This window comes from Lithobates pipiens, unplaced genomic scaffold (assembly GCF_037356315.1).
Source record: "Lithobates pipiens isolate NorthernLeopardFrog02 unplaced genomic scaffold, aLitPip1_a1.2 Scaffold_19, whole genome shotgun sequence".
Lineage (NCBI taxonomy): Eukaryota > Metazoa > Chordata > Amphibia > Anura > Ranidae > Lithobates > Lithobates pipiens.
This window is the reverse complement of record NW_027507764.1, coordinates 583725553-583739332: the sequence shown is the minus strand read 5'-3', so window position 1 is coordinate 583739332 and position 13780 is coordinate 583725553. Positions and strand designations below refer to the sequence as shown.

At 45.3% G+C, this 13780-nt stretch overlaps 1 protein-coding gene across 1 annotated transcript in view; it reads right to left on the bottom strand.

Annotated features, from left to right (window-relative positions):
* ARHGAP39 (Rho GTPase activating protein 39) overlaps positions 1 to 13780 on the bottom strand; it is a 311135-nt gene that overhangs the window by 65401 nt on the left and 231954 nt on the right. Inside the window, 1 exon segment of the mRNA XM_077493504.1 lies at positions 1154 to 1227. Coding sequence (XP_077349630.1) covers positions 1154 to 1227 — 74 coding nt within the window.

Sequence of the window (13780 nt, the reverse complement as noted above, 5' to 3'; positions counted from 1 at the left end):
TGTAGCCAATAACAAGAGACTGCTGAAGAGTGTGGACACATTACAAGATTTGGTTGAAGATTGTTGGCACATCACAGCAGACTCGGGAGTGTAGTCACATTACAAGAGACTGTTACCCAGACCTACCCAAAAAGGACTCGAACCCAAAATAAATAATTCACCTGGAACACCCCCCCCCCCCCCAAATTGTCATAGGAGCAATTTCTACTTTCCTGGCCCCCACCCTGTGAGTAGAGGGTATGAGAGGTATTTTGGGTGTTAGGGAACTGAGAGGTAAAGATAGAGGAGGAGGCATGAGTGGTGGCGGTATGGGGGGGGGGGGGAGGGAAAGATATAGAGGGAGATGTATAGAGAGGGGGGGAGGTTTAGGGGGCTGAGGGAGAGGCGTAGAGGGAAAAGGGGAGAGGAGTATGGGGGGGGGGGGGTGGTAGCAGTATGGAGGAAAAGGCGTGAGAGAGAGGTATGGGGGAGAGTGGTAAAGAGGGAGTAGGAGCGAGTAATATAGAGAGGGGAGAGGAAGGGGGTGGTAGAGGTATAGAGGGAAGAGAGAAAGGTATAGAAGTGGTATGGAAGAGGGGGGGGGGGTGGTAGTGTGGAGGTGGTATGGAGGAAGTGGTATGAAGGGGGGGTGGTAGTATTGGGGGGGTGAAGAGGATGAGGTATGGGGTATAAAGGGAGGGGGGAACCAGGGAGAGAGGGAGGGGGAGTAGTGGCATATAGAGGAAGAGGTATGGGGGGGGTGGTAGTATGGAGGGGGGGTGGTAGTATGGAGGGGGGTATAGAGGAAGAGGTATGGGGTATAGAGGGAGGGGGGAGCCAGGGAGAGATGGAGGAGGTCGTGGCATATAGAGGAAGAAGTTTGGAGGAGGGGGGAGTAGTGGCATATAGAGGAAGCGGTATAGAGGAGGGGTGGCAGTATGGGGGGGTATAGAGGAAGAGGTATGGGTTATAGAGGGGGGGACCAGGGAGAGAGGGAGGGGGAGTAATGGGGGGGGTAATGGCATATTTAGGAAGAGGTATGGAGGGGGGTGGTAGTATGGGGGGGTAGTTTGGGGGGTATAGAAGAAGAGGGGGGAAAGGCAGAAGGTTGGAGAGGAGGACACAGTGACAGAGGTGGAGTGAGGACAGACGGAGGAGTGTGGAGATTACGCACCTTTTTCGCCCCCAGCAAGGCCGCTTTTTGGAGTTTCCTGTAGCAGTATTTGGCGTATGTGCTGATTGCCACCCCTGCAATTAGAAGACAGAAGACACAGTGAGCCGTTGTGACTACAGTGACTGTCCCTTTATTACCCCCCAAACTGCCAATCACCCGATATTACTAGAAGAGGAAAGAGCAGGGATGGTGTTAGTGGTGGGGCAGGCCAGGATTACTGGACACCAGAGCGAATGAACCAGACAGGATGAGCTCATCCATCACATACCTGTCCCTGGTCCTGGTCCTGACATAACAGAGGAGCAGATGACATGTTCTATAATCAGACTCTCATCATTGATATCTATTGATCCCTATCATATCACCAACACAGCCAGTCCTTATTGTACTGTATTGCCAAATGATGGGCCATAGGTGTGCCCTCTACTTCATCATTTACCTCTCACTGTGCCAGTTTATTACACAGACCTGAGATATGGTTTATACTGAAAACCCAACAATACAAGGTGATTCCAGAGGGCCAGACTCTGTGGTCATGGGATTTAATGGTTTTATATAGTTATATAGCTCTGACATATACAGCAGTGCTGTACAGAGAACACAGAGCCAGTCACATCAGTCTGCCGAACAGAGGAGCTTGCACTCTAATGTCCCCACCACCACCCCAGAAAATACGGCCACTTTGATGCTAATCAGGCACTGGGTACATTTTGGATTGGGGGGTTCCCTCTTGTATATAGTAGAGGGATGTGAAGACGGAGCCTGCGTTGCTCTTATTGTAGCCCGGTGGCACACCGCTCTGGAGGTCATGGAGATTCCTGGTTATTTCACGGCTCAGTAAGCGGCCCATCTATAAGATGAATGGCTGTTATAACGGCACTGCCACCGGCGTCCGCCTAGTTTACACTCCGCTCAGGTACTTGCAAACATTATAGTACATCAGCCACAAAGAGAGCCCCCCCCCCCCCCATTCCGAATGAAGGAGACGCAGACCTCCAACCTGTTACTGATTCTCCACTGGTAACCATTGGATGTGACGACCCCCATTGGATACATTTCTAATGAAATCATCACCCTGGTAAGGGTAAATGTTTCAAGGAACGTTTCCTTTTGTAATGGCAACCAATTAGATTCTTTGATTTATTTTAAAATTTGTTTTTCTTTTTTCCCAATAACAATGTAAACGGATTCTGGAGTCACAAGACCAACAAACAAGAATGAACAATGTAATAGACAACAGTGCCAATTCACCAAAAGTCTAATGGCTCCTTTCACGCCACATGCGGGAGGCCTGTGCAGACCCACCGCATGGATGAGGCAAAATGCCTTGTCACGTGTGTGCCTGGTCTGATAGACTCACCCGGTACAGAGGCTTTTGGAGGGGGGTGAATACTAGCCTCTTACCTGCCGACTATGGGCCCTGGCATTTGAGGGAGCTGCAAGCATTTGGGAAGATGTTCTGTTATGCAATGCAAAAGTACATAATTAAAAAGGCCATGATGGTCTCTGCCAGCTTGGGACTCATAGCAGATGCTGATGTCATCAGCAAGCCAGCTGTCTGGGGCCCCCTGCCATGTGTTTATTGTAAGTAGGTCTAGTGTACCGCCTTAAGGTCTGTCACCCATTGTTGTTTGTGCTAATAAATTCTGCTATTGTCTGAAGGTGTTCTGTGTTTATACGTATGATAATGTGTATTGTAGTTTGTGAGCTAGGAGACAGCAAGTGTGACCTGGAAGATCTCTGAGGAGTTAATTAACATTATGTTTATAGTATATGTCTGTTGTAATTATATTCCTGTGTACAGTTTGTATTGTTAGGGTAATCTGATCAGAAGGGGGGGGAATGTCCTTCTCAAGTGTATAAAAGCCTGTATACTTGTTCAAATAAACAGTTCTTATTCTGGTTTACTTCCGAAACTGGTACTGCCCGGGTCTTGGGGTAACATAGCCAGAGTCACAGGTCTCGTGTTCCACAGCTTAGGAAGCGATAGACTGATGGAAGCACTCAAGCAGAGTGTGGGAAGCGATTCCGGCACACCCGGTTATTATTATTATTATTATACTACATGATTTTTTATAGCATCGACAGTTTACGCAACGCTTTACAACATGAGGGCAGACGGTACAATTACAATGCAATTCAATACCAGAGGAAACAGAGGGCCCTGACCGTTACAGCTTACAATTTTAGAGGGAAGGTCAAGAGATACAAGACGTAATAACGTGGGGGATGTGCTGATGGAGAAAATAAAAGTACAGTTGTTAGATCAAGGCAGGATGGGCTTCTCTGAAGGGATGAGTTTTCAGGGATCGTCTGAAAGTGGACAGAGTAGGAGACAGTCGGACAGATTGGGGTAGGGAGTTCTAGTAGATGGGAGAGGCTCTGGAGAAGTCCTCGAGACAGGCGCAGGAGGAGATGACGTGGGAGCTAGAGAGTAGGAGGTCTTGGGAGGAACAAAGAGAGCGGTTTGGCTGGTAGTTTGAGACTAGGTTATTGATGTAGCTGGGGGCAGAGTTGTGGGTGGCTTTGTAAGTTGTTAGTATCTTGAATTTAATTTGTTGGGTGAGTGGAAGCCAATGGAGAGGTTGGCAGAGAGGGGTAGCAGACACTGAGCGGTTTGTGAGGTGCATGGGTCTGTCAGCAGCATTCATGATGGACTGAAGGGGGATATCCTATGTAATGGTAAGCCAACGAGGAGGGAGTTGCGGTAGTCGATGTAAGAGATGAACAGGGAGTGGATTAGAAGCCCTGTGGTGTCATTGGTTAGGAAGGGGCGTATCTTGGAGATGTTGCAGGGGTTGAGGCTGCAAGCTTTGGACAGTGATTGGATGTGGGGCTGACAGATTAGATCAGAGTCCAGAATTGGCATGCGGGGGACAGGTTGATCGATGAACTGTTAATTTTGGCAGCGATATCAGGGGAAGAGGCACATGGGGGAGGAAATGGCATGACCTCGGTTTTGGACAGGTTGAGTTTGAGGAAGTGATGGTACATCCAAGCTGATATGTCTGTTAGTAAATTATTATTATTCACAATTTATAAACGCCAACAGTTTACGCAGCGCTTTACAATGTGGAGGGGGGACAGCACAATTACATTACAGTTCAATACAGAAGAGACAGGAGGGCCCTGCTCATAGAGCTTACATTCTAAAGGGAGGGTAGTAAATTAGTAGATAGTAAATTAGTGATATGGACTGATGGAGTGAGCTGAGGGGTAGAGAGATAGGTCTGGGTGTCAGCGTAGAAATGATACTGAAAGCCATCAACTAACCCAGGGAGGAGGTGTAGATTGAGAACAGGAGAGGCTCAAGAACAGAACCTTGGGGGACCTCAATGGAGAAAGGAAGAGTAGAGGAGGAAGTAGAGTTGTGACAATGAAGGTGTGATGGGACAGGTAGGATGAAAACCATCGAAGAGTACGGTCATGGAGACCCAAGGAATGGTGTACTCCACTGTGTCCAAGGCAGCAGAGAGGTCCAGGATGAGTAGTACATAATAGTGTCCATTGGTTTTAGCCATAAGTAGGTCGTTTGTGAGTTTAACCAGTTCCCGACCGGAGCACGCCGATGTACGTCGGCAGAATGGCACGGGCAGGCAAATGGGCGTACCTGTAGGTCCCTTTAAATTTGCCGCCCTGCCATCGCGAGCGCGCCAGCTCGTGTGCTGGTCGGTCACTGGTCCCGCGGACTCGATCGCCGCAGGCATACCCGCGATCGTCTCACGGGGCGGCTGAACGGAGAAATGCTGTTGTAAACAGCATTTCCCCGTTCTGCCTAGCAACTAGTGACGCTGATCTCTGCTCCATGTGATTGGAGCAGAGATCAGTGTTCACTAAATGAAAGCCCAGCCCCCCAACAGTTAGTAACACACCCCTAGGAACACTTAACCTCTACACTACCAACCACTGGTTAACCCCTTCACTGCCAGTGTCATTTACACAGGAATAAGTGCATTTGTATAGCACTGATTGCTGTATAAATGACAATGGTCCCAAAAATGTGTCAAAAATGTCCGATGTGTCCGCCATAATGTCGCAGTCACAATAAAAATCGCTGATCGCCGCCATTACTAGTAAAAAAAAAAAATTATTAATAAAAATGACATAAAACGATCCCCTATTTTGTAAACGCTATAACTTTTGCGCAAACCAATCAATAATCGCTTATTGTGATTTTTTTTTTTTTTACCAAAAATATGTAGAAGAATACGTATCGGCCTAAACTGAGGGAAAAAATGTTTTTTTATATATTTTTGGGGGATATTTATTATAACAAAAAGTAAAACATAATGCGTTTTTTTCAAAATTGTCGCTCTATTTTTGTTTATAGCACAGATACCACCAAAATAAAGCTCTATTTGTGGGGAAAAAAAGGACGTCAATTTTGTTTGGGAGCCACGTCGCACGACCGTGCAATTGTCAGTTAAAGCGACGCAGTGCCGAATCGCAAAAAGTGGTCTGGTCTTTGACCAGCAAGAGGGTCCGGGGCTGAAGTGGTTAAGGAGAGCCGTTTTCCGTGGAGAGTTGAGGGCAAAATCTGGACTGAAGGGAATCAAGAAGTTTGTTCTTAATCAGATGGTTGCTCAGTCGGTCGTAGACCAGACGTTCAAGGAGTTTGGAGAAGGGGGTAAGGAGATGCGGCGTAGGTTGTTAAGATTGGTGGGGTTAAGTGAGGGCTTTTTAAGGATAGGGGTGACTAGTTCATGTTTTAGAGAGTTGGGGAAGATGGCAAAGGAGAGGGAGAGGTTGAAGATGTAAGTTAGAGAGTGTAGCACTGAGACAGAGGGTGAGTATAGCCTTTGCAAGGGAGCAGGATCCAGGGGGCAGATTGTTAGGTGGGTGTTTACCAACCTTGTTAAAGAGGAAGTAAACCCTGATGAGTTTACTTCCTCTATCACTCCCTGCAAAGGTAAAGCATAATGGACTACTGTGCATAGCAGAGAGACCCAGGCAGAGAGACAGTGCGCCCCTGTGGGTCAAGTTCCAGGGCTCAGGTAAGTGAAATGGGGGGGGTCACTGACAGGTTTTTGCACCTTAACCACTTTCAGCCCCGGACCATTTTGCTGGTCAAAGACCAGACCACTTTTTGCGATTCGGCACTGCGGTGATTTAACTGACAATTGCGCGGTCGTGCGACGTGGCTCCCAAACAAAATTGACGTCCTTTTTTTCCCACAAATAGAGATTTCTTTTGGTGCTATTTGATCACCCCTGCGGTTTTTATTTTTTGCGCTATATTACAAAAATAGAGCGACAATTTTGAAAAAAAACTTTGAAAAAACATTATTTTTTACTTTTTGTTATAATAAATATCCCCCAAAAATATCTAAAAAAAAAAAAAAAAAATTCCCCTCAGTTTAGGCCGATACATATTCTTCTACATATTTTTGGTAAAAAAAATCGCAATAAGCGATTATTGGTTTGCACAAAAGTTATAGCGTTTACAAAATAGGGGATAGTTTTATGGCATTTTTATTAACAATTTTTTTTTTTACTAGTAATGGCGGCGATCAGCGATTTTTATTGTGACTGCGACATTATGGCGGACACATCGGACAATTTTGACACATTTTTGGGACTATTGTCATTTATACAGTAATCACTGCTATACAAATGCACCGATTCCTGTGTAAATTACATTGGCAGTGAAGGGGTTAACCAGCGGGTGGCAGTGTAGGGGTTAAGTGTTCCTAGGGGTGTGTTACTAACTGTGGGGGGGGGTTGGGCTTTCATTTAGTGAACATTGATCTCTGCTCCAATCACATGGAGCAGAGATCAGCGTCACTAGTTGCTAGGCAGAACGTGGAAATGCTGTTTACAACGGCATTTCTCCATTCAGCCGCCCCGTGAGATGATCGCGGGTATGCCTGCGGCGATTGAGTCCGCAGGACCCGCGACCGGACTCACGGCCCGACCAGCACGTGAGCGCGCCGATGGCAGGGTGGCAAATTTAAAGGGACGTACAGGTACGCCCATTTGCCTGCCCGTGCCATTCTGCCGACGTACATCGGCGTGCGCCGGTCGGGAACCGGTTAATGTATAAGATGCATTAAGATGAAAAAACACGAACCTTTACAACCCCTTTAAAGGCAAAATTTATTTATTAATTTTTTTGCTTTTAAAAAGTAAATAAGAGATCTGAGGTCATTTTGACCCCCAGACCTCAGAATAAAAAGAGGACCTGTCATCCCTTATTTGTATTACAAGGGATGTTTACATTCCTTGTAATAGGAATAAAAGTGATTTAAAAAAAAATTAAAGAGACAGTGTAAGAAAAAAAAACAGTAAAATAAATAAGAAAAAAATAAAAATTAAAGCGAGCCGAATCGGCTGTGTGCACCGTGACGACTGCCAGCGACCAGAGTAGAACTGTGCGAAGGCCTTCCAAGTCCCGACGAGAGTCCCGCTCCCGAGTAGACATGTGCGGTTTGCTTCGTACGAATCGAAAATTTGTATGAAATTCCCGGAAATTCGGGAGGATCCGAAATACGACTTTCTGTGCTTCCAGATTGTATACGAAATTCCGTTGACGAATTTCAGATCCAAATTCCGTTACGATGGAAATGTGACTGGTGTTTTGTTGACCAATCAGAGGTTTTCTTCTGCTGCTGAGTGGGGGTTGGGAAAATTATCTTTTCTAATATGGTAGTGGGAGAGACTGGCACTGGTAGTCGATGGGAGATTCAGAATCGGACAAAATAAGAATTTTCGTTAATATCGTTTTATTATTGTCATAATAATTACGATTATTTGTTATGATGAAGTTAAAAACCCAGGAAGTCATCACAGCACAGGGATGGTGGGAGCCCCTCATAATGAGCACAGCACAGGGATGGTGGGAGCTCCTCATAATGGGCACAGCACAGGGATGGGGGGAGCCCCTCATAATGAGCACAGCCCATGGATGGTGGGAGCCCCTCATAATGATCACAGCACAGGGATGGTGGGAGCCCCTCATAATGATCACAGCACAGGGATGGTGGGAGCTCCTCATAATGAGCACAGGGATGGTGGGAGCCCCTCATAATGAGCACAGGGATGGTGGGAGCCCCTCATAATGAGCACAGCACAGGGATGGTGGGAGCCCCTCATAATGAGCACAGCACAGGGATGGGGGGAGCCCCTCATAATGAGCACAGCACAGGGATGGTGGGAGCTCCTCATAATGGGCACAGCACAGGGATGGGGGGAGCCCCTCATAATGATCACAGCACAGGGATGGTGGGAGCTCCTCATAATGAGCACAGCCCATGGATGGTGGGAGCCCCTCATAATGATCACAGCACAGGGATGGTGGGAGCCCCTCATAATGGGCACAGCTGGGATGGTGGGAGCCCCTCATAATGATCAAAGCACAGGGATGGTGGGAGCTCCTCATAATGGGCACAGCTGGGATGGTGGGAGCCCCTCATAATGGGCACAGCACAGGGATGGGGGGAGCCCCTCCTAATGAGCATAATGAGTCTGATGACTGCCATATTGAGAAAGGTATTTTTTGCTTTTTAAATTCATCATACCGAACGTTGGTAATTGTTACAAAAAGTTAATGAACCTAATTAAAATTCGTATTTCGTACGGATTGAAATTGAATTTCGGACACGAATTCCGAATTAACGACTAATACAAAACGGAACAGAACGAAACAAATTTATTGACGGCACACGTCTACTCCTGAGTTCACACCCCCAAGATGACGGCACACATCCAGAGTAGAGAGCAGACTGAGTGTGTAGTACTAGTGTACATAACAAGTACAGCAGGCCTGAGGCCTCCCTTCAGACCACCGTCTGTCCAGAGCACTGTGTGTGCATTATTACAGGCCTCCTCTGACCACCGGCATGGCAGCAGCCAGGGCACTGTGCATTACAGGACATCCCTCAGACTTGAGACCACCATCCAGGACTCTGCAGCATTACAGGCCTCTCAGACCACCGTCCAGAGCACTGTGCAGCATTACAGACCTCCTCAGACCACTGTCCAGAGCACTTTGCAGCATTACAGACCTCCTCAGACCACTGTCCAGAGCACTGTGCAGCATTACAGGCCTCCTCAGACCACTGTCCAGAGCACTGTGCAGCATTACAGGCCTCCTCTGACCACCGCCCCGAGCAATGTGCAGCAATACTGACCTCAGACCACCGTCCCAAGCACTGTGCAGCAATACTGACCTCCTCAGACCACCGTCCCGAGCACTGTGCAGCAATACTGACCTCCTTAGACTCCTCAGAGCACTGTTCTGCATTACAGGCCTCCTCAGACCACCATCCAGAGCACTGTGTAGCATTACTGACCTCCTCAGACCACCGTCCAGAGCACTCTGCAGCATTATAGGCCTCCTCAGACCACTGTGCAGCATTACAGATACCAGATATAGGCCTCCTCAGACCACCATCCAGAGCACTGTGTAGCATTACTGACCTCCTCAGACCACCGCCCAGAGCACACTGCAGCATTACAGGCCTCTTCAGACCACCATCCAGAGCACTGTGTAGCATTACTGACCTTCTCAGACCACCTTCCAGAGCACTCTGCAGCATTACAGGCCTCCTCAGACCACCGTCCAGAGCACTGTGTAGCATTACTGACCTCCTCAGACCACCATCCAGAGCACTGTGCAGAATTACAGGCCTCCTAATACCACCGTCCATAGCACTCTGCAGCATTATGGGTCTACTTAGACCACCATCCAGAGCACTGCGCAGAATTACAGACTTCCTTAAACCCCCATCCACAGCACTTTGCAGCATTACAGGCCTCCTCAGACCACCGTCAAGAGCACTGTGCAGCATTACAGGCCTCCTCAGACCACCGTCAAGAGCACTGTGCAGCATTACAGGCCTCCTCAGACCACCGTCAAGAGCACTGTGCAGCATTACAGGCCTCCTCAGACCAACCAGAGCGGCTAAATCTGTATCTGAGTTTGTTCAAACCTTAATACCATAAATAATAACATGATATTAGATATTTTCCGACAAGACAATCCGATCGTACTTTCCGACCGTGTGTATGGGGCATAAGGCTAAATTGAAATTTGCTGCCAAAATTAACACTGTAAGTGGCGCTTCTGACTTTCCGTCCGCGGTGGAGAGAAGTGTTGAAGGAATCCGGTAAACACAACAAGCCGCAGCATTGTAATTTAGAAAGAGAATCCGTAGAATGTAAGCTCAGAAGATGAATATGTTGTGATTTTTAGTCTTTAGAACGGTTCTATCGCGTTTTGTTATTTGTCGTATGAAGTGCGTCTCCGGCACTCTGGGGGGGGCCGTGTGTTTATCCTCCCTCTGCCAGAGAGGTATCTGGGGGGGGCTTAGACTCTGGTAATGGATGCGCCCCTTGCACCCGGCTCCCTTGGTGGCAGATAGGGGGGGGGGTGGGGTGGGGGGATACTTAGAGGTTTTTTTTTATCTCTGCTACATAACAGGCTGGAAGATTAAACGCCTATTCTGTGAAACAGCAGTGCTGCCATGTTGTCTTTTTTGGTGATTACCACCAAGACACGAGATTAGCCGCCTGTGACAATAACAAGCCGATTTATCCTCCTCTGGGGGGGTTTAGGCTATGAGGGCGACTCGGGGAACCGTGAAATTCGCTGGATGGAGCTGCGCGGTCCTGAATAAAACAACAGAGGAGAGTCACAATGCCGCCATTGAAAGATTCATTAATGAGCTTTTTGTGGAATGTGTTGCAATGCGTTCCTTTAATATATTATAGCAAGTGCGTGATCGCAGCTACTACAGGGTATGCCACCTCCGGGGGGGGGGGGCCTAGGGTTACCACCTGTCCCGGGATTCACCTGGGCAGTTCGGGTGAATCAGTTCGGGCGAAACCCGGACACAGTTTGCGTGTCCGGGTTTCAGACCTCCTGAAACCCGGACACAATATTCATAATGGGATCTGGCTCCCCAAGTAGCTGAGTGCATAGGGGCGTGAACAGGACCCATTCCTATACATTAGGGATGCACCGATCCCATTCTTTTTTACAGCGAGTACCAATACTTTATTTATTTTTTTGCAGTACTCGCCGATTACCGATACCTACCGCAACTGTTTTTTTTTTTTTTACTTCAGCTGTCGGCAATGGTACAAAGGATTGAAAAGTTATTTACAAGTGAAATAAATAGATTTTTGCTTTGAATTTTGAGCTTTTTCAATGTGAAATGTGTAAATATATGTTAATATATACGTGCTAAAATATTCACTAACAAAGCAAACAAAAAAAAACAAAAAAGTTTTAATTGTTTATCATTTATAAAATAGACGTTAAAAAAAAAAAAAAAGTTTTCATTGTTTATCATTTATAAAATAGACGTGAACAAAAAAAAAGTTTAATTGTTTATCATTTATAAAATAGACGTAAACAAAAAAAAAAAAAAGTTTTCATTGTTTATCATTTATAAAATAGATGTGAACACACAAAAAAAAAAAAACAAGAAAGAAAAAAACAGGAAAATAATAATTAAATGGAGGAGAGTAGAGGGTTAATTAAGGCTGATTAGAGTCAATTCAAAGGTTAAACAGAGGAACATTTGTTCATCCCTTTGATCTGCAGATGACCAAACAGAAAGATACAAAAAGAAACAATGTTTCTTTTTATTTTAGTGTTTCAGCGCTGAGCAATGTTGTTAACCATTTCAGCCCCGGACCATTCGGCTGGCCAAAGAGCAAAAAAGAAAGGAAAAAAGAAGCAAAAAAAACAAAATTTTTAATTGTTTATCATTTAAAAAATAGACGTGAACAAAAAAAAGGTTTAATTATCATTTGTAAAATAGACGTGAGCACAAAAGAAAAGTTTTAGTTGTTTATCATTTATAAAATAGATGTGAACAAAAAAAACAAAACAGGAAAATAATAATTAAATGGAGGAGAGTAGAGGGTTAATTAAGGTTGATTAGAGTCAATTCAAAGGTTAAACAGAGGAACATTTGTTCATCCCTTTGATCTGCAGATGACCAAACAGAAAGATACAAAAAGAAACAATGTTTCTTTTTATTTTAGTGTTTCAGCGGCTGAGCAATGTTGTTAACCACTTCAGCCCCGGACCATTTGGCTGGCCAAAGAGCAAAAAAGAAAAAGAAAAAAAGAAGAAAAAAAAACAAAAAAAAGTTTTAATTGTTTATCATTTATAAAATAGACGTGAATTAAAACAAAAAAACAGGAAAATAATAATTAAATGGAGGAGAGTAGAGAGTTAATTAAAGCTGACTAGAGTCAATTCAAGGATTAAACAGAGCAACATTTGTTCATCCCTTTGATCTGCAGATGAAGAAACAGAAAGATACAAAAAGAAACAAAGTTTCTTTTTATTTTAGTGTTTTAGTGGCTGAGCAATGTTGTTAACCACTTCAGCCCCGGACCATTTGGCTGGCCAAAGACCAGAGCACTTTTTGCGATTCGGCACTGCGTTGCTTTAACTGACAATTGCGCGGTCATGCGACGTGGCTCCCCAACAAAATTGACGTCCTTTTTTTCCCACAAATAGAGCTTTCTTTTGGTGGTATTTGATCACCTCTGCGGTTTTTATTTTTTGCGCTATAAACAAAAAAAAGCGTCAATTTTGAAAAAAAAACTCATTATTCTTTACTTTTTACTATAATAAATATTCCCCCAAAATATATAAAAAAAACTTTTTTTTCCTCAGTTTAGGCCGATACGTATTCTTCTAGATATTTTTGATAAAAAAATAAAAATAAATCGCAATAAGTGTATATTGATTGGTTTGTGCAAACGTTATAGTGTCTACAAAATAGGGGATAGCTTTATAGCATTTTTATTCATTTTCTTTTTTTTTTTAATGTCGGCGATCTGTGATTTTTATTGTGACTGCGACATTATGGCGGACACATCGGACAATTTTGACACATTTTTGGGACCGAAAACAGCAACCAATGCTATAAAAATGCACTGAATACTGTAAAAATGTCACTGGCAGTGAAGGGGTTAACACTAGGGGGCAGTGAAGGGGTTAACTGTGTTCCCTGGGAGGTGATTCTAACTGAGGGGGAGGGGACTAACTAGAGGAAGTGACGGATCGTGGTTCCTAGCTAATAGGAACTCCTGTCAGAACAGAACAGGGAAGTGTGTGTTTACACACACACACACACACACACACACACACACACACGTCCCTGTTCTGTGTCTCCTGGTCACGATCGCTCGTGGCTGGTGGTCATTACGATCGTCGGTCACGAGCAACGGCACCCCCACTGTGCAGCGGGCACGCGCGGGTGCCTCTGCTATCCGGACCCGGCGAATGAAACTGCAGCGGCTGGTCCAGAAGCGGTTAAGTCTGATTCGAGTAAATTAAGGGGTTAAACAGAGGAACATTTGTTCATCCCTTTGATCCGTAGATAAAGAAACAGAAAGATACAAAATTAAACAAGGTTTCTTTTTATTTCAGTGTTTGTTAATAAACATTGCCGGCTGCTTTTTTTTTCTTTTTCACAGCTCCAATTACTGGCCATACCCTTGACAAAGTCACGTGTGGTGTGACGTAACAGATAGGGAGGAACTTAGTGACGTCACTTCCGGCCACGCCCGTTACTGGAAGTCTCTGTATTTGACACTTTTTTTTTTTTTGCTGGTGGCGTTTTGGCCACTTTTGTTTAATTGTTATGCTTATATTTTTTAA